This window comes from Perca fluviatilis, chromosome 8 (genome assembly GCF_010015445.1).
Source record: "Perca fluviatilis chromosome 8, GENO_Pfluv_1.0, whole genome shotgun sequence".
Lineage (NCBI taxonomy): Eukaryota > Metazoa > Chordata > Actinopteri > Perciformes > Percidae > Perca > Perca fluviatilis.
The window spans coordinates 38,936,891-38,959,296 of NC_053119.1; the positions used below are offsets into that span (position 1 = coordinate 38,936,891).

The 22,406-nt window shown below is 41.4% G+C and overlaps 1 protein-coding gene across 5 annotated transcripts in view; it reads left to right on the plus strand.

Moving 5' to 3' along the window:
* The window catches only part of LOC120564171 (cytosolic carboxypeptidase 4), a 121,232-nt gene that overhangs the window by 39,337 nt on the left and 59,489 nt on the right, over nt 1-22,406 (plus strand). For all 5 annotated transcript variants that reach the window (XM_039808941.1, XM_039808947.1, XM_039808942.1 and 2 more), the window contains exons 8-14: nt 2,051-2,253; nt 3,481-3,646; nt 5,108-5,166; nt 11,561-11,677; nt 18,070-18,241; nt 18,973-19,063; nt 19,959-20,225. In XM_039808941.1, the coding sequence (XP_039664875.1) occupies nt 2,051-2,253; nt 3,481-3,646; nt 5,108-5,166; nt 11,561-11,677; nt 18,070-18,241; nt 18,973-19,063; nt 19,959-20,225 (1,075 nt within the window). The remainder of the gene's footprint in view (nt 1-2,050; nt 2,254-3,480; nt 3,647-5,107; nt 5,167-11,560; nt 11,678-18,069; nt 18,242-18,972; nt 19,064-19,958; nt 20,226-22,406) is intronic.

Here is a 22,406-nt window from a genome sequence, read left to right on the forward strand (position 1 = left end):
TAAAAACACTAGCATCAAACACCAATACAGAAATTACAAACTTTTTCATCTTTACAGTTTGAACAATTTGAGTGACTTGACACTACTCAACAGTTTATTTAAGGAAAAAATATAGATTGTATAACATACAAATTTTTACATAAGGTAAACAAGAAGGAATGAAAATCAGCAGTTTTCTTCAATAAAGTATTTTGTCTCTAGTAATTTATGGAATTACTGGAGGAAAAAAAACTAAAGGTACATAACAGTACCAACGAATAGTGTGACTAATCCTGCCTCTCTCCAGCATCATGTGGCAAGTTTTCCTTATCACATTGGATGTCTGCATCATCTCTAAATACAAATGAATGTGGTGTTTCCATTGCTTTCACCTCCATTACTTTCTGAAAAACAGTAAGAACGCAGTTTTACTATTGTAAAGATATAGTGTTTTTCACTTTTTTTTATAGCTGTGTACATAAGACATCTTCCCTGGACATATTGGTATCTTTGCTCTTTTACCTGTTTCTCTCAAACAGTACAGTGTAGAATTGTTTCATTCTTATTTGGTGTTTGTATACAAAAAAAGACTTTCTGAGCTTTCTCTGTATAAATACCATATATGTTCACTAACTAGTTTAAAATAAGACACCTGCTTAGGCTTTCAGCTAAAATTGCAATCAGCAGTGTTTGATAGGCACCAGACTGAAATCTATTCTGTTTTGAATGTGTGGTTTACAGTTTTGACAGCAGTGTGTTAGCATTTGAACAAAGTGCTGTAAATCTACAGTGTTGTGCACGTTGTGGTTAAAGTGATGGGATAAGTGTGTAGAGTTTTGAAAACTGTGTTCAAGCAATGAAAAATGAACTAGAGTTTGGTCCACATGAACTGCTGCTGTGCAGACTGTAGTTAGAGTTTTGCACATGTGACTCCAGTTGTGCCCACTGTCGTTTAGCAATCGAAAAAAACTGTAAAACACCATCGAGCTCAAGACACACAGACACAGGTCAGTTCCCTTAAACAGGGGTTTATTGCTTGTGCACGTCTTTCTCTGGCGCATCTACATCCCACCAGGAGAACTATATTTGAGAGTGAACATAGCACAAAATATATCAGTGAAGTATACAGTAGATAGCATGAAAACAGCTGCAAAGGGCAGTCTATAGTTGGAGCAAAATACCATACCTTGTTGGCCACTTATCATGAAAAAAGGTTCTTGGAGTCCTTGAAAGTCTCTTTGACTGTGTGCTTTGGCTTCAGATGCCAATATATAAATAAATATGACTTCATGCATCATAGCAGAACCCGTAAGACTTCCTTTGGATTGTGTTCAGTCCATCAAGAAATTCCATAGCTGTGGTAGAACAAACAGAAACAATGGTATACAACTCTCTGTCCCCTATGTTCATTTTCTACCTGTTATACACCATGCTGTACGGGACAAATCCAACTAATGGGATAAATCAGATTAAAATTATAACTTTACACCAAATTAATTATTTATTTATTGAATAAATCATGAAATCAAGTATGACTCAAACAACCCTGACAAAGACAAACAAAGAGCACTGATGCAGCAGCCCTTATGGGCAATTTAGAGTGGACCTAAGAAGTATGTCTTTAACCCGTGCAGACATGAGGAGAACTCCACACTGAAAGATGATTTGGTTGATGTGATGTGGTGTACATATCATCAGTATTATGGTATTATACACAGCCTTCATTCTCCCAAGAGATATATGACATACCACAGCAAACTGTTATGTTACTACTCTATCTAAGCTCTGGGAATGTTGTTTGATCAATAGTGTTAAAACTGTGTGTGTGTGTGTGTGTGTGTGTGTGAAAAGTGTGTGTGTGTTTCTGCAGCTGCTTTGTGAGGATCATAGCGGCTGAGTGACACTATGAGGCCAAATGGACAGACTTAGTTTGGAATCTCAGATCTTTAGTCAATCTTAAATTCATAAATTGCTGGATTTGATGTGGATTTTCTGCGTCCTCGTTCTGTCCAGTCAGCCATTAGTGAAGTAGCTGTGATGTCCTGTGTTTGTCTGTGTCTCTCCCTCACAGAGGCTAATGTTAGCTCCGTGGTGTCTAAGGGTTACGTCTCTGGCCTCTTGCGGCTTTATGAGGACTGGCACAGCAAAGGAAGTGAACATGTAGCAATCTGCCATGCGCTGCTGTGCTGCCTCCATAAGGTCACTCACAGCACTGCAGGCAGGCAGGCCGTCCTGTGCCAGGGAGGCATCAGACTGCTGTATGAAACTACACAGGTAACTTTCAAATCATCCCTTCTCTGTTTTGTTGTCCTGATTCTTCTTCTTCTTCTGGGATAGACTGATGCTGTGATGAAGCATTTTTTTCTTATATCCTGTCACAACAATCTTATGTCCCCTCAGGGAAAAATAGTTTTATTTTGAGCTTATCTGTACTATACGCCGTTAGCGTAGTGTATGAAAGTAGTGTATGTACTGTAGCTGGTAACCCTTAAGCAACAACGACTTAACTTGTCAGTGCTGTCTACTATTTCCAGTCTCTTCCTCTCCTCTCCTCTCCTCTCCTCTCCTCTCCTCTCCTCTGACTGCACGGATCTATTCATTAAGGTTCTGTTTGTCAAGTTCTGTAATGTAAATCTTTACCTCTACACCATCAAGAGGAAGTCGTACTGTAAACAGCTACTCTTATGTCGAGGTCTTCACCAACGGGTTCAATTGGTTAAGTGAAGGGGGACAGTTACATATTTGTGCTCTGCAATCTGAAGATAATGGGGAGCTTACTGCTCTTCAAATAGAGATAAGAGACACCGAAAGCCTACTGTCCTTTAGAAAGAGAAGGGTTTGTTCAGAAATCAAAGCCCTTTTTTTCAGTAGAGGTTGAAATGGGCCAGGATTAGTCTCCGTCGTCACTTTGAGAGACACAATGTGACATTGCCTCCCGTCTGTTATCTGTTCAGAAAGTCCGACTTTTCCTCCCTCGCTAACTCACAAGCAGTGAGGATAACACACTAAGAAGACGTTGGTTTGCAGAAGGAACACACACTTGACAGTGGATTTGTGGAACCCCACTGACGATCAACTGGAATCAAAGAACACTGTCCTAAAGCTTCCCAATCCACAAGGAGGCATGATACATGTGCTCATTGAAAGCCTTTTGGTCATAGTAGATGAAGATATTCAAATCAACATTTTAATTTATTTAGTTTTCAAAGTTCTGTTCTTCAGATTCTCAGCTGGACAATCATAAAAAAATATAATGGGCTTTAGATCTCATGGCAAACATACATACAAATACAATACAATACAAATACTGAATGCTTAGAAAAATCAACAAGCTTTTTGAGAATTTTTATTTCAAATAAAAAATAATTAGCAGTACCACTGTCTCCCAAGATGCAGTTTGACTCATGTCTTTTGGCCCATGTGTTCCTGTTAGTGCAGTCCATTGATTTCATACAGACGGACCTATTAACGGTGGTTTAATGACTGTCGGTTTCTCTGCAGACATGTTTGCTGAGTAAAGGTCTGGAGTCTCTGGTAGAGCTCTCTGTGCAGCTGATGAGGAAGTGTCTTCCTAAAACTCCTCTTCCACTGAAATCAGATCAGTCTGCGTACACCTTCCCCCTGCCTGGAGGACCACATGCTGTCCCTGAGATGGACACAGAACCAGGTACAGTGTCCCATTCAGTACTCGCCTCCTGCCAACATTCAGCAGAAGCACCTATTAAAGCGGCTACTGGCTTGGATCTGTGGATTAGTAATATCAACATAATAAATACAACATACAATGCAGTACTTTGAATTTGGGAATATTTTAAGTTAAACTGGTCAATATTGGAACCAGACAGGCTGACTGATTAACAAAGATATACTAAGATGAAATAATGTAGTCCCATGGTGTCTAAGGGACTGATGTGAACAAGAATCTTTGAAATTTGTCCAGTATTGAACGGGAACACTGTAACTGGCAGCCGCCAACCGAGCAGCAATTTAATCACAATATCGACTGCCAGCCTTTTTCTTCTTCTTTATTGTATGTAGGATTTCTTCTCCTCTTTGGCTGCAGTAGTCATCCTCAGTCACACTGGACATTGCAGACCCGATGGTCTGCAAGGCACAGTGAATGAACCGGAGTGTTAGGATCCAGTTGTAACTGTAGCCGGTCTGTATCCAAAGGTAACTTCTATGAAAGCTGTGCCAAGAAATCTGCAATTGAAAATATTTTAAACACAAAGCTACGCTGTCGGTACTCCAAATCAACAAACTCCCTGGCACTGCTCGCTCCAACTCTCACTAACATTTCCACCGTTGACCATGATTTCAGAATGACAGTAGTCAGATACTGAGAATACCAATCTGAGCCTGTCAGTGGCAGAAACAGCTCTGTTAGTGGACGTCCACTGATGGTCAATATTTCCCCAGCCAGTTTGGCATCTGTCAGCGCTCGCTCTCTCAATACTGGACCAGTTTCAGACGTTTCTATTAGTCACTCAGACACAAGGTAAAATAAAAAATTCACATAATTCCCTTTTTGAATTTTTTTTTTTTTTTTTTTTTTTTGTAGTCCATATTCCCAGTGGCAGAAAAAAATTAACCTACATTTTTAGGACATTTTAGTCTTCAGTGGCCCGAGTTTGAAAATTGTAATTCAATTTCTTTGCCTTAAGATTCTTCCCTTTAGTTTTAAATCCCTTTTATTATTATTTTTTTTTTATGCAGTTTTACTGAATGTCGGATGTTAAAGTGCTTTATTGTGTTATATATATTTTTGTTCACGTTATAGGTTTACAAAGTGAAAAAGCCCAAAGTCCACCCCAAAGGGTCTTGTACTGTCAGGGCACACCCTCATACTCATACTGTAGCTAAAACAGAGAGCTCAATACACAGGGTGAAAAGAGGAGCTGCAGCAATGTGCAGTACAACAAAATATGGTGTTTTTGGGAAATTAAACCACATAAACCCATTATGGTACAACCTCTAAATACAATTATGAAACTGAAAATGAGCATAATATGAGCACTTTAAAACTGTGTGAGTTACACACTGTATGACGGTTTGGATATCCTCCCAATCAGAGTTACACTTCAACACACACACAGAACACTGCGTCTGTTGTCTCTGTTGTATCCAGATGAGAGCAGTGACGAGAGTGATGATGACGATGCTGAAGATAAGCCAGAGGCAGACTATGTAAGTGCCTGTTCAATCTACCATGAGAGAACAATTACTTAAGGTTTGTATCATATTATGAACTTATATAACCACTTATTACATTAGTTTTTTATTATAAAGATTCTTCTCAGAGTCAATAAATAACTAGCACATAAATGACAGAGCTAAAACTTTCTATAAATAGTATATAGTATGATACTTTCTATTAAGATTTTCACACAGATTGTGTCTTCACACATCCACAATAATGGGTTCAGGTAACTCCTTCAGGAAGATCATTCGCTGCAGTAACAAAAGCCCTCGCTGCCTTATGATTCAAGAGGACAGATGAGTTGGAAAGGTTGTTATTCATTTCAATTCAATTCAATTTTATTTATAGTATCAAATATAACAAGATTTACACTTTACAGATAGAGTAGGTCTAGACCACACTCTATAATTTACGAACAATTACAACAATTTCCCCGAAAGCATGCATTTACTGCGACAGTGGTGAGGAAAACTTCCTTTTAGGCAGAAACCTTGGACAGACCCAGGCTCTTTGTGGGCGGCATCTGTCACTGCCGGTTTGGACACAGAGACTGATACAGATAATAGATATATGATTGAAATATGATTCATAATAATTACAGCAGTTGGAGTGATGAACAGTGGCAGTTATAGTAACAATACAGATAATGGAACTATTACTAGAAATAATAGTTGTAGCAGTTCAGGACATAGTAGGGCACAGCAGGGCGTAGTAGGGTGTAGCGGGCCGTAGCGGGGTGTTGCGGGGCATAGCAGGGCGTCAAGCAAGACCACGGCAGCTGCAACCATGATTTAGGTGCCACCCCAATCCAAGGAAACCTGCAAGGCCAGAAAACATAAAGACTCCGGGGAATAAGCTCCCCGGAGATAAGTTAGTAACAAGCATTTCTGGAACATGAAACTCCCTACCACCACCAATGTGTAGCACCAATCTCGGTGATGTACGGCAGCCTAACGACGCCAGATACTCACCACACATTAGCTCGGTAGAGAGGAAAGGAAACATGTTTTTAGTGGTGGGGGGAAACCGGAGCACCCAGAGAATACCCACACAGGGAGAACATGCAACCCTGTACCTTCTTGCTGTGAGGCCTCAGTGCTAAGCATTGGGCCACTCTGCTGCCAAATGAAATTGAATAAATGAAATTAGTTTGGAGGAATATAATTAACATGCGTAACATTTAGCTTATTGTGTTGCTCTGCTCTCAGGAGATTAGACAAAATGTCAAACAGTCATGTTTGCAGACTGGTGGCGGCATCCATCAGCCATTCTGTTATCTTTTATAGATGATGCAGCTCTGTTATTCTGTCCAAAGACAGCTCAATTAGAAATGAATTGAACGGTTTACATTCCCTGTATTGTCAGTATGAGTGGGAATAATGTGTCCGTCTACAAACTAATATGGGTACAGGTGAAACCATCACTGGCGTCTCACCTGAAAATGTATGCAATATCCAATGTCTCCTGAAATTATGTTCATAAACTACTACATCTACTACTTTATCAGCATATGTTTTGACAGATAATGAACATATCTGCAAAGTTATAACATTTTCTCTAATTCATCTCTGCTATGGGTCTGTTTGGGCATTGGCAGCTCATGGTTAAGGTCAGGTCAAGGTGGAGGGTGAGGGTGTGGCCTTGACCAACTGCCACTTTGCTTGTTTGAAAGCCATGATGTCTCTCTCTCTCATGGGCGGGCCAAATGATCTGGGTGGGCAAAGCAGAGAAAGGGGAGGTAACCTTGCTCCTTATGACCTCATAAGGAGAAGATTCCAGATCGGCCCATCTGAGCTTTCATTTTCTCAAAGGCAGAGCAGGATACCCAGGGCTCGGTTTACACCTATTGCCATTTCTAGCCACTGGGGGACCATAGGCAGGCTGGGGGAACTCATATTAATGTTAAAAAACCTCATAAAGTGAAATTTTCATGCCATGGGACCTTTAAAGGAAGAGACAGGACATGTTTACTTTATCAATATTTAACTGAAACCACCATCTTCCGCTAACCTTTACCTTAAAGCTTTCATTGCCTACAACTGAACCCCGCTCTGCTCTCTGTAGCCCGTAGTCCATTCAACATTATAGGGTCAGCAATTATGTAGCAAAACAAAGTATATAAATGTAACTTCTAAGTGACAGAGACATATATATATATATATATATATATATATATATATATATATATATATATATATATATATGTTTACCAACAACAAATTTGTTTAACCGACTGCAAATTACCAGCAGCAGCAGAAACAACAGGCAGCTCAGGGGCCAAAGGCCAGGAGCAGTCGATATGCAGCTCCACTGACGATTAAATGCAGCTCAGGTGTGAGAGGGGCGGGACTGACATGTTCTCAGTGAGCATCTCTAATGACATGTTAGGCTTGTTCAAGATGAACCCCGAAAAAAAAAAAAAAAAAAAAAGGGAGGGGGGGGGAAAAAAAAAAAAAAAAAAAAAAAAAAAAAAAAAAATTTCCAGCCAAAAAAAAAAAAAGAAAAAAAAAAAAAAACACTATAGTCCAGATTTAATAATATCCTGTTATCAGCAGCCCATATATCAGCTTGTACACAGTCTCCAGTTGTTTTTATTATGACAGAGTAGCTGTCAGAATGTTCTACATGTGATCTGTTGATGATTTTAATTAAAAACACACTGTAGATGATCTGTAATCTGACTTCTAAATGTAACTATCAGCCACACAACATGTGTTCTGTACACAATAAGCCTTTAAATCAGACAAATCACAGTTAAAATCCCTCAATTTCAAAATCAATAAAAAGTTTATATAAAACCTCATCACGTTGAGTCAATTCTGAATCAGATCTTAGATCAGCTGAGAGGCCCGCTTTTCCCAGCATACCCTGGGTCCGCCTGGCTCTAAATACCGTGGCCGCCTTGATCTCGTGAGATTATCGTTGCCCACGTGTGCGTGACGTCAGAGCAAGTCGGGATCAAGTCGGACACAAATCTAACCGGCATGCATTGGGTGGCGGTCGCCGGTGAGCGATTCTGCGCAGATCTCGAACGAGCCTGTTATCAGCGCCAACAGCCATCACGGGTTTGACAAGATAATCTAAACTCAACTCAACTCACTACTTACCTTTTTTTCTGAGAGATTTCAAACCAAATTTCAAGTTGTTTTCCATCATTCTCATCATCAATCATCAACAATCAGTCATCACCAACTGAAAGCTCCAGAAAAACAAATCATAGTAAGTCATACTGCATCAATGAAATCTAAATTTGCTCCATCAAAAAGCAGACTCTCTGCATAGCAAAGAATAGACTTCCACTTTTAAAATCACACGTTTGATTGTTATTAAATGATGATGATCTGATTGCAATGCAAAAGTAAAACAAATCCTGGATTGCAATAATCAATGTTATAACCAATTTCAGATGAGTGCTTTGAGAAACACCAGCAGCACCAGCACCACGTGTATCATCTGCAGAGCTTGAGAGCAGAGATCATGACTGGGCCTGCAAATCCCAGTAATCCTTGACATTTTCACTGCTCCACAATCACTACTGACTAACAAGCTGCAGCTCCTCCACATCTACCCCAGTGTTCAGCTGAGGGGAATACTGCTGGTGTAATGCTGGCCTGCTGGCCTGTCATCAATGCTGCTGGTTTCTCACTCTGTGGAACAAAAACTCTTCCAATGTCAAGACATCATTTACAGTGAAGGCATTATTTAACACGTTGACTCACTAAAGAAAAGTCTGCTCACAAAGTATTAGGTCAATGCAAGAATTAGGAGAGTGAGCCGTTTTCATTGTGTTGGCTCGGTCCGCCAGCACACTGGATTTAAAATGAAATTGTAGGCTCGTTCGAGATGAGCCAGACATGCGCAGAATCGATTACCGGCGACCGCCGCCCAACGCATGCTGGTTAGATTTGTGTCCGACTTCAGGTCTGACGTCATGCACACGTGGGCAACGATAACCTCACGAGATCAAGGCGCAGGCAGCGCAGTTGCTTTTCACCTACTGCAAGACCCAGGCGGACCCAGGGTATGCTGGGAAACGCCGGCCTCTCAGCTGATCTAACAGCTGATTGGTTCAGAATCGACTCACCATGATGATGTTTTATATAAACTTTTTATTGATTTTGAATTAAGGGATTTTAGTTGCTATTTGTCTGATTTAAAGGCTTATTCTGTACAGAACACATGTTGTGTGGCTGATAGTTACGTAGAAGTCAGAGAGACTAAATCTGTTTTGAAGATTACAGATCATCTACAGTGTGTTGTTAATTAAAATCAGCAACAGATCGCATGTAGAGCATTTTGAGAGCTACTCTGTCATAATAAAAACAACTGGAGACTGTGTAAAAGCTGATTTATGGTCTGATAAAATTTTATTAAAACGGAATCCGACCACAGTGTTTCTGTCACTTCCTGTTCAGCCTGAAGGCTGCTGGAAGTGGCTGGTAACTGTCCGACTTGAGAGCGGATTCTTGTCACCGCCCCCGGCTGCTCCCGCCTGCTCTCGTCTACTTTACAGGCGAGGCGCAGTTCATCTCCAACGAGCCTAATGACTTAGATTTTAATTTGAGGGTGTTTCCATTTTAGCCCTTTTTATACATTTGGACTCTGTCATACTTTAAGAAGTCGTGGTATTTCATGCTGTCAGAACCTTTGATCCTCATTTGACACAAAATATTGATCTACAAATGATTTTATTGATTTAAAAATGATCCTCCAGTCTAGGATCAGAACTGGGTCTATAGCAACAGTTTTTTATTCAGAAATAATAGACTGTCGAATGGGGTAATTGACAGAATCAGAATTTTAGAAAGTATTCAACAAAGCTGTGTAATAATATCTGATTAATTAATCCACCAAATGGAGGTGAATTAGTAAGCTGATTTATAGTTTATTAGCCATCCCCCAACCTGCCTCCTTACACAGAATTTAGCACTCTCATACTTCATCACTTTACTTCCTCCTTTGCTCATGTCATAACTACTATGGCCACTAGAGGGATTTAATTTTAGGTCTTTTTATATATACTAGTGCGGTGCCCGTTCAAAACGTGCCTGTTCAGAATGGGCCGATTGCTTGGCCTCCAATATTGTTGCTTGCAGCTTTCTCAGAACCGTATTTTGGGGAAACAAGTTTTGCCCTCCGTCCAGCACTTCAGTGCAGCAAACAAGACAGGAAGCTGCCCACAGCTGCTGCACCACGCTGTTGTTCAAAGATGCACACGGTTCTTGGGATTGGCTTACATGTTATATACAAAAACATCAAAAGTAAGAAGATTGTAATCTTTTCTGTGAGTGCTTTTAATCACTCTGGAGTCATATATAATCAAAATGTCAGTGAGTGGGGGAGACTGCCAGAGGGCCTAACAATAGCATGATGCACATAGTAAAATGCACATGTGCAAGGAGCTCTGTACAAGTTTTTCTGCCTCTGATTAAGCCGACATGATTTAAAGAGAATGATTTGTTATTGCACACTGTGACTCAGTCACTGTAGTCCCAGTGTGGCAGCATGTGGTAGACAGGAAAGACAGATGTCCTTTGTTTTTAACAGGGGACTGACAATAACGATGCCAGCAGTGGTGCTAAGTGCCACCCTCGACGCCCACAGATACAACTTGTCAGAAAAAGTTCCATTTGGGTTCTGTAAAAACACTTTTGACTCATCGATTATACTGTTACTCACATGACAGGATCCCTGGCAGATTGTATGAATGTCATGTGTTGGACTTTCCTTTCATGATATTGCTGTTTGCAGCATAGAAGTTCCAGTTCCACCATCTTGGTGAAGTAACATGGATGTATCTACAAACTCTAATATAATTGTTTAAAATATAATAATTTAATTGTAACTTTTCTAGTTTGGTCCGAGGGAAACGAGATCATCACTTTACTCTCCATGGTTAGCCATGAGCTCTTCTGTTTGGGATTATATTGAATCATGTCTTCAAAAACACATCAGATATTTTCATATCAAGTGAAATGCGGACCTTGACCAATAACACAATAGTTCTGCCAATGCAAGACTAGATAGATCTTGATTCAGTTAAGATATTATTCATGAGTTTGGTTTTCTCCGTAAAGACTGAAATGTATGTGAACATTGGTGTTCTATTTTATTTGGAGCATGGATGATGACACTACATCAGAGGCATGCTATTGTCTGAAAATAATGCATTAAAATGGTTAAAATACTTAAATTTCTGGTATTAGTTAAAGGGACTCTGCATATGAAAGTTGACTTACGTAGCCTACGTAACTTTAAAAAAAGGTTGATGTCAACGTTGATATCTGGTTTCCCATGGGACACAAACTCTGATCTCCTGGGTGAAGTCCTGTGTTTGTTTTCCCTTTATCTTTTCTGACACCCACGTGTGTCTCTGTCCAGGATGACGATTTGGAGACTGACCTGAACAAACTTCGTCTTCGTCCTGACCCAGACAGACCCAAAGAGCTGCTGCCCCAGTACAGCCGCCTCTGTCCTGAACTCTCACATGACTTCCAGGTACACGTGTGTGTGTGTGTGTGTTTTTGTGTGTGTGTGTGTGCGTGAGTGCGGGCATGCGTGCGTTTTCTTTATTTTCTGAGCCCATTAGATGGCGCTCTTGGTTTAAAGAAAAAGGTTCAAGTAATGACAACTGAGTGTGCTGTAAACCCTTTGTTGAACAGAGAGCACCATCTGGTGGGCTTTATGAAGTTTCCTGAAGCTTCATTTGGCCATCACTATCTGCAGTTGAACATTTTCCAGCTGGTCTGGGATCACATTATCATAAAAATTATAATTATTGTGTAGGTACAGCAGATGGTTTGTTCAAATTGTATGTACTGCTTTCATCATGCTGCATCTGACTCTCTGTGCACACACACACACACACACACACACACACACACACACACACACACACACACACACACACACACACACACACACACACAAACACAAACACACACACACACACACACACATTTTATATTATTTTACATTTATCTTATGTTAATGCATACATGTGCATAATCATATTTTTCAGATTGTCTATTTTATTAACAGAATTACCAGAAGTAACAATAATTGTACTGATATATTCATAAGGAAATGAAAAGAATTTTAAAACTGTTTTAAGTCATCAAATCTTATGGCTAATATATAAATACCATTAATTTAACTGTGGTTTCATGGTCTACATATCACGTACAAAATATCATACTTGTGTTTTTGCACTTTTAACCAAAATACTACAAATCACAGGATCACACATCACATGTAAATCCATTTTGTCGGGTTGTCTCGCATTGCCAGACCTAGCTCCACAGCGCTACACCACACATCCATACGTCAGGTTAGCTAAATGAAGCCTTTTGGATTTGGGGCTGATGGGATCTTTTCTTCCATCCCAATATTCCTGCGAAACACTTTAGATCATACTAGACCACGCATCACTAGAGATCACAGTGCTTGAAATGGAAAAAAAGGGAATAAGATTGAGCGGGGAGACAGAAGAGATTTTCTTCTGAAAATTGAGTGACTCTCCATATTGTACTGTCAGCTTCAGGTCATGCTTGGAGACAGCCTGGTCTTCAGTCCTTCAGGCTGGGATAATGATTCCACATCTCAACTTCTCCAACACTAGTTTATCCCATAGAAGAACAGTTGTTTTAGGAACTACTTCAGATGAGTAAATTAATACAAATTTCCTCCATGGGTGCATTTCAGTTCCCATAACTGTCTCCTTGTTTCCCTCACTCGTGTCTTTTCCTTGTATGTCAGTCGCTCCCACTGACGAAGCAAGGAGAAAGGCTAAAATAGTATCACAATACTACGGTGGCCCTTACCCTAACCCTAACCCTGCTCAACACGTTGCACATACAGAAACACAACTATATACAAAAACCCCAAAGCGCCATCTAGTGGGCTCAACAAATACAACTGACGGTTTATGAAGCTTTATTTGGCCATCACTAACAGTAGGTGCTGTACGAGTATCTTGTCTTAGTTCACCATGTTTTCCCTGCCCCCTTGTGGTCATGAATGTAATTACTATCCTTTGTACAAAGCAAAAGTGGAGGTTGGGTCTGACTTTGAGACTGTAATTTATGTCCTGTCTCTTTTTAAAGGTCCAATGTGTAGGAATTTCTCCCATCTAGCGTTGAGATCACATATGGCAATCAACTCTCTCGGACCACGCAGTTCAAAGTACGTATTACAGCTAGGGTAGCCTTCACGCTTCAAAAAGCCGGTCTCTTGCCCTTTTTCTTTTTCTGGGCAAAGAAGAAGAAGACTCCTGTTCCTGAAATTTGGATTTTGAATACGTGTGGTCCTCCATGTTTCCTGCTTCAAACTTGCCGGGGCCGGGAAGCTACGATACCCATTAGCAGCGTTAGCAGCACCTGTGAGTTTGTCATGTGACAGCGAAAACGCGAAAGGCTATGTCCTGTATGTCCCTTACCGGCTAAGGTAAGGGACATATGCATGAATATGGAGCGTCTACCCCAGTTCATGCTAATGCAAATGTCAAATTTCAAGCCAAAAGGAATACTTGGAATTGATGGTGGAGGTAAATATTCATGAAAAGGAAAAGTTTGTGAATGGGCAACACAGATTTTGATAATGAACAACTAAACACGTTACACACTGGACCTTTAACCACGACCACATGGTGTTTATTTTGCCCAAATGAAGCAGACTTTGAAATTAGAGGGGTCAGATCTGAAAACACTCAAACTGATTTCAGTTTTGGAACCGATGACGATTTAGTTGCTTAGGCCTGTTGAATTATGACTGTTTGATATGTTGTTTGGGAACGTCATAGTGGGTAGTAAGATAAAAAACCAGCATAAGAAAGCATAGGGAGAGGGAGAATGTTGAGACACAGTATGAAATATGCACATTACCATCATGACTTACATGGCTGTTACTGCAGGAGGACATGACGGATTAGGGACAGAGAGAGGAAATGACAGAGAGAGAGACTGGCAGTGTGTGTGTGCGTGTGCTAATTTCAAACACGGTCATGATCAGCCTGACTCCCATGGCTATTAGCAGAGGTAGACATGTCTAATTATAGAGAGAGGGGAGAGAGATGGTGTCTTGTCTCCTCTCTTGTCCTTCGGAGACAAACGTTTGATCATTACAGGCTCCCTGGTAGAGATTCTGCTCTAACCTGGGCTGCATCTGGCTTCATTGAAGGTTTAAATTATAATTAATATGATGTATTATATCCTACTACTCTAGTAATGTAATGCTGCATAAAGTATTAGGGGAAATAATATCGTATCTGAGCTGTCTATGTACACATCCAGCACACAGAGGAGTGGTGTTTGTGTCCATCTGATAAATGAAAGTCTGCAATTCTCTCTCTTTTAGCTCTGCTTTTGGTCTCCACCACTGCCATTACACTTATCAGTGGTGGAATGTAACAAAGTATAGTCAAGTACTGTACTCAAGTACAACTTTGAGCTAGAGTGCTTTAATTATGATGTATTTTAATTTGATGTCATTTTATACTTCTACTTTATATTTATCTGACCATAAGATTTTATGGTGTAATCCATGGGTGAACCTTCTCGATTTATGAATCCTACATCAGAGCAGAGATCGGGAACAATGGCATCAAAATGCACCAACACAAATGTAAATTCAGGTTGAGAAGGTATCTGAAAGCTCACTGTGCTCCCTGAGTTATACTTTTTTATCTTGTGTGTTTTGCAAGTGTCTTTACGTACGCATCAGGCCCTGAATGGCACTATGAACCCAAGTAGTGTCACATGGCTACTGTAGGAAAAAATGCAACCGATTCTACTCTGGCTCAAAAGGCCAGAGTCTTTTAAGAACCACCGGTCACTTCTCAAAGTTTCCCCTTTAAATATTGTGTTCGTTGAAAGGCAGACCAGGAAATGAATACTCAGGATTCGTTCAGTTAAATTATAACAAGCTTTAGCAAAATGATATTGCAAACAGATATTTCATATGCATATGGATCAGCCGCTCCTTCGAGACTTTCTCTTCCTAACCACCAACAAAGTCTCTCCCGGTCTGACACCGGACCTTCCTTTTCCCTATTCTTTTATTCATCTTCAGGTTCCTCCTCCCGCCATTGCGTCTGGGCCGCCAATTGGTTGGATATCACTCAGACTTTCTGTCTCCGAGAAGATAGAGAAGTTGCACGCTAGCCTTGGGATCGCTCTCATTCTCTTCTTCTCTCATGGCCTAAAGATTGTCTGTTCCTTTAAGATATTTCATTAGGTGCATTCTGTTCCAAATGTTTATTAAACAAATCTGGAGCACTTTTGCTCCACTAAATTAGAACCTGTCTTATCTTACACATGCCAGACTGGAGGAGACAGCAAGGCCATCCCAGGCTACAGGACATTCTTATTCTAAACCCAGTATATTTCTACACTACCAGCTGCTCTATCAACACACCGCTGCTGGGCTAAAGGAGAATGGATGTTGTCTGTCTACTTCTCTCTTCTCCTGATCAACTTTTCTCCTGCTTGCTAGCATTGAGAACAATATCTTGCTGCTGGCACCAGTGACAATGTTCACACAACTGATGATGACACAACTGGAAATGACATAACGCTTCATGTGATTGGATCAGAGCGAACTCAACACACATAACGTTAAAAGTGACATTTGGTCTTTGAGGGCCCTGTCTTGCACTCAGTGCAGTTGCCTTTGTACACTGACGCATGTATCATTCCTATTTTGCACCGGACAAACAGCGGACTTTTCCCTCCACAGACGCACGTCGGTAAAAGGGAATGTATTTGCGCTCCAGGGGGCGGTTCAGCGAAAAGAGGAGGCATGTTCCGGCGCAAATGTTCCCTGGTGTTATTTTGCAGTTTCAGAAAACAATTCCGCCACAGACCAGGATAAACCTGGTCTAAAGTCAGTAGCACGTTATTCAGATGCTATTTTAGGGGCGCATGCTTGGCCATAATGTAGCGTGTGCACAACGCGCATACACTTTGCTTCTGCTTATCTACACGGATGCAGCACTTCCCATTTTTGCAAACCATACATTATTACAAAGAAACATTACTGAAAATGCGCTTCAGATGTTTGGATAGATCAGGAGGCACTTTACAGTACAGTCCTCAAAAAGTCTCAGCATTCTTTGTGGCTTGTTGTGTTTTACACAACATTTCCATGAATCATGGATGTGTTGATGACATAAATGAGGAAATATTAGAGGACTTAAGGAGACGTGATGTTGAACTACAGCGGGATTGGACACTCCGGCGGGATCTTGTCCGGGAGTGGCAATGCGCTCCTGGTGGAGCGGGTGGATGGAGATGGAGTTGGGGGGAGGAGGAAGGGGCACAACAGGAGCAGGTGGTGCGTTTGGAGGCCCACGCTCCATGGCTGCAGCAATCCTCTCCAGACTTGAGGAGATGCGCCTGAGAGGCCGCAGCAGCATCGCAACACGATCAAGACAGGCATTTATTACTTTGCCGCATCCCGGACAGCTCCCGCTGGCGTTCTGATTGGTTATTTTCACGTTACGCCCAAACCACACCTAGCTACTTCAGACCAACCCATTTTAGATTTGCGTCTTGCCGCCCACAAAGCTACTTGCCTTTCACGTTTGATACTTGCGTTTCAGATCGTTAAAATAGGGCCCTGATCTGGGAGATTTTAAGGCTTAGAGAGAAATATGTTGCTGGATTGACACATAATTTACTGATTTAGCACTTCTCTTTGTACCTCTTTGACCTAATGTGGATTTCCTGGCTGGAAACTGAAGGTGGTGGTGAATCTAAAGCCCTATTTACACATGACCAATATTTCCTGAGGAACTCTAGTCATTTGGAATAATTGTGAAGATCATCTGATCTTAATCCCAAGTGAATATGCCTTGTCTGTAATTGGTCAAGTAAAAATTCCACCGCAAATTATGACCTTATTTCGAAACAGACATGTGGGTGATTTGTTTCTAAATCACATGAGGTCCTCTGGTAATACTAGTTCAGTAATAATTCAGAAATCTGTGGGCGACATCACAGAGGGCCATGTGTTCTACAGTCTGCACATGGTTGGTGTGAATAATTACATGAATAAATACTGTAGGTGTATACATACTCTGACAGGTCTGTCTTGAGTCCCCTAAATATGGAATTAAGTGTGTGTGTGTGTGTGTGTGTGTGTGTGTTTGTGTGTTTGTGTGTGTGTTTGTGTGTGTGTGTGTGTGTGTGTGTGTGTGTGTGTGTGAGAGAAAGAGAAAGAAAGACAGAAATAGAGTGTTTCAGAGACAGGTGGGAGATAATGAATGAGTATCTCAGTCCATGATAATGTTTCATGTCATAAAACACAGGACACCATGTGACTTGTAATAAATGTGCTCATATCTGACTAATAGGAAGCACACTGCTATTATGTCAGAATATGTTATGAGGATTAAAAAGTGTTTTATCCTGAGATTTTTTCTGCATTACAAAGCATAGACTGACTGATTATTATTACATCCTTCATCAAATACCCTATGTTATATTACATGTCCCACAGAGAAGACGTGTTAGCTTCTATCTTAATGCATTGGGATGAAACCTTGGATCACCATTTGCTGACAGCTGATATAGTCTTTGTCGTGTGCAAAACACGATTGTCCTCTGGCTGAAATACAAAGCACAGATAATGAGTAGTAAAATGTAAAATGACAGCATGGCCTCATTGTCTGTCACATCTGAGTTCAGATCCTCAAACATCTGCAGAATCTGAGCCTCACATTAAACGATAGATCCGTTTGGATATCTCAATATTACACGAGAGGGTTTGCTTTAACCTCAGTAATGGCACGAGAGTGACGTGCCATTAATGCCATTTAAGCACACCCTCTGTCTATTATATCTAGAATATGTGACATCTCACATAACTGTAAACCAATTTGTGTCTCACAGGAGCTGGATTTGAGCTCCGAGCCAGACGAGAGTTCAACAGCATCATCGTCTTCTTCGTCGGATGAGGAAGATGTGCGGCTCAACAGTTTCCCTTTCCGCTGCTCCAGGCGGGACAGAAGGAGGAGTGCTGCCCGCAGTGACTCTGAGACAGAAGCAAATGGACACACGGCAGGTCAGAGACAGGTCCAAAGTATTTGTAACATCTATTCAAACTGAGACAAAACTGTCTTGAAAGATGCATTCATAGATGTTTCCGGAACAGAACACATATTATCACCTGAGAGCTTGTGATGGAAAACAGAAGCTTATTTCCACATTCATCAGGAGTCTTTGTGTCTGTGTCCACCTGAAGAATGTCTGTCCAATATTCTTCCTCTTTCAGCTGTTTTTAGTCTCTTGAGGGAAAAATCTGTCTCTGTAGCTGCTAAACACTCCTCACCAGCTGTCTGTCTGCTGTTCGCTCTGAGGACAGAGAGTTTATCAGAGCTTTGCTTGATAAGAGAGGAGTTTTTGAAAAACTGAAAGAATGAACTAAAAGAAGCAAAAACTGTCTGAAAATCTGAGGGGGAACTGTAGACTTGGTGTTAATTCTCTGTGCATTCAACGAGCGACTGCTGTCACATTTCACAGAGTTGAATGAGTCATTGTTAATGTAAAAGTAAGGATTCTGTAATAAATGTTTATTCATGTAACTTTAACTGTATCGTTTGCAGAAAGCTTAAAGGTTTGATTATTTTGAAATCAGACGCAGAGCCAGGCTGCTGCCCCCTGGCGATCTTGAGAAATGGCCCTTGTTTTCATCATGACTTCAGTAGTCAGTGTTGTGCCACAGCATTGATATTTCCCCCTCATTCTTAAAAAGTGGAAATTCAGATGCAATTTTCTGTCTCTCTCTCTGTCCAGCTGTTGGCCAGTTAGAGGCCCGTGATTTCCACAGTCACAGCAGCCTCCTCAGCACCAGCCCCCGCTTCAGGACCATGGTTAGAGAGGCCAGGTATAGTGAAAATCCATTTCCTTTGCATGGATGGTTGGATAGGGCATTTGTCAAGCTGTGATAATGATGAAAGGACAGAAATTAGGTATCTGAAAGAGTTCGAGGACACTAATCTCAGTTAGAAAAAAAACATTGACAGCATCATCTTCACATTATCCTTGTGTACTGTAAATATCAAAATAGTTCACGCTGTGCAGCCCAGTGGGGTTCCAGCCGAGAGATGTTTCTTTGGTTTCTGATGAGCATGAGGAGTTGTATTACAGAGATTTCTTTGGAACATAATGACTGGCTTCCACTAACATACAAATGTTTTAGTCTCGACAGTTTTAAAGGATTTAATAAATGGATGAAATGTGACAGAATGGGCCCCTGGGCCCCAGACTGAAAGGCATGCACAACTCTCTGTAGTCCTTTTAAGTCTCTTTCTTGTCATTTTGCTCCGATTGTTCCGCCCCCAAGCTGTGATTGGACAGTTTATAGGTATATAGAAATACTGACAAGTATTGTTTGTAAGTCGATGGTAGTGTGAAGCAGCTGCAGAGGTGATCTGTGTGTGTGTGTACTGTCTGTCTTCTTTCCTGGGAATGGAGCTTCATTTGGCCATCACTACCTATTGGTCAGTCTGATATACTGTACGTCTTGCTATAGAGCGCTTATCTCTCACAAGAAACACAGCAGCCTGTCTTCATCCTCCCTTGCTCTGGGTTCCAGCAGTAATGTCACACTAAGTATTATACTGACCGTTGCTTGTTTCTGATACACACACTACACCCCTACACACACACCTTGTATATCATGCAATCAATCTAAGAGTTTCACCTCTCTTCAAATCTTGCTGTTTGCCTTTGATTTCCAAACCTAGCGGTCTGAACTCATGATCATTTTCTCCTCTTAGGGGAAAAGCCCTCCCAGGTCAGAGAGGGGATGAGCAGGATGATGAGGAGGTGGATGCAGAAGAATCCCACCATCGTACCATGATAGACAAGTTATTGGAGAGACATGGAGCCTGTATTCCCCACCATGACCCCAGGCTGTACCGCGCTGCAGCCGCCAAAACCACATCCATTCCAGGGTTCAGCATCCTGGCTTTCCCTGATTTCTGGGGACACCTCCCACCGCCGGGACATGAACCCATGGCCCCACGCAAACCCAACATACAGAGGTACTCCATGGTCATTACAGCATGGAGCACTTAGATGCATGAAACTGACGTGGAAACAATAGCGAAACGTAATCCTCCCATTTTATCACTACATGTGTTTACAATATAATTTTCTATGGCAGTTCTGAGCCAATGTTAAATTGCAGCTGAATGAAATTGTGTCAGAATGGCTTTAAAATGCCCTATATCATTGTATGTAGCTTATATTTTTGTGGATCACGTGCATATGTATCAAATGGTCTGGTACACCCCCCTCATGGGCTGATTGGGGACAGGGACTGCAGAAGGAATTGGCCATCCAAAACATTACTGGGAAGAGGGACATTGAAACTTAGCCTGCTGCCACTGTGACACGGTCCCGGACAAGACGAATAAAATGGATGGATGGAAAATGGTGTGAACTGAACGCTGCTGCCATTGAGCATGAAGCTGCAAATAAACATAATCAATAAGGATCTGTGCCACCTACCGGACAGACAGTGGTCTTAGGTTGGTGGAAGTAACAAATTACATTTACTCTCGTGCCTGTAACAAAGTTGTTTTTTTCCCGTACTAGTTCTTTTGGCAGTGTTTTTAACGTTTTACTTGTATTTTTTATATCAAGTATTTGCAGGGTAACTACTAAAGTCACATGGGAAAGAAAGGTTTTTTGTGTGTGGACGGCCCCTAAAAGGCTTCACAGTTACAGCTGCTTGCCGTCCCACAACCATCCCAAATGACAACTCTGATTAATGTTTTACTAGTCGGGAGTAGGAGTGGGGGCTGGGGATGCACATACAGTAATTTCCCGAGCCCTGTAGCTAGTTTAGCTGGTTGAAGGCTTGCTATCGTGACGCTGACCGTAGAATGGCAAAAATGACACAACGTTGAGTGCTGACATCTTTACATTACATGTCACTTAACTGACGCTTTCATCCAAAGCAACTCACAATTGCTATATATGTCATAGGCTGCACGCCTCTGGAGCAACTAGGGGTTAAGTGTCTTGCTCAGGGATACATTGGTTGATGTATCACAGTGGGATTTGAACCCAGGTCTCCCCCACCAAAGGCATGTGTCATATCCACTACGCCATCACCACCACCGTCTTTCTACCGCAGCCACATTGACAAAGCTACCTGCAGAAGTGTCCGTAGTAATTATTTGTTAGTTGGTCTTCTGATTATCTCAAAATGGCATTAATCGGCCCGATTAATCGGCCAAATGATTAATCGGTCTCTCACTACTGGTTGTACTATGCATTGAGAATAAATGAGCAGATAAATGGAATATAGAGCATATTGTGGAGGAATTCATGGTGCACAAGGCTTACGGCATTTTTGTTCAGGTGAGTACAACAATAAACCGACGGATGGATGTATCTGACTGTCGATGGATGTCGACAACCTCCGCGTAGCCCAGAAATGTGTGTGGGTAATACTTTTGCAGCCCTCTTTTTTCTTTAATGTGTGTGTTTGTGGTTTGAGGTTGCTGTCAAATATATATTGTCTTTATATCTCTGGCTGCCTTGGTTATGCTTTAACTTTTACATGAGTACAATATTCTAGTATTCCTCCCATGCCTGGTAGTTAGTACAAACAGATAGCATGTATAGCAGTATATGTACCAGGACAGGGAAATATTTGACATTTCCGTGGCCTACAGTGGTTTGGTTTTTGGGTGACTCACAGTGCGCCACAGGGGGAGCAGACACCCAGTAGGAACATTGTTACTGGCAATGTGCTTCTCCTGAGCCTGTATGAAGACAGGTGCCTGAGGATCAGTTTCCCTGTGATCCCTACATTTGATCTCTCCCTCCACATTCTACTTTCTTCTTCTTTAGCTCTCCTGCTCTGTTACTTATACTACCACCTGTGTTTTTTATTTTCCTCCCACTTATTACTGTCTTCCCACACTCCTGGAGTCTTTCGCTGTCTCCCTGTCACATTCCATTATTTCCCCATCTGTTCTTTTATTACACCATCTCCCCTCCAACAGATGTGACAGCAATGATAGCCTTATTCTGTAGCTGCTTCTTCTTCAAATTGCTCTCTGTGAGTCAATTTCTTCCCTCCTTTTTTTTGTGTCTTCCATCTCTTTTGTCCATTATATTTCTTTTTGCATCCCCTCTGTCTCTCTTTGGTGTGTTATCTGTCTTCATGTAACCATCCGTGGCAGCACTGGGAGCCGTATAGCTCTCCG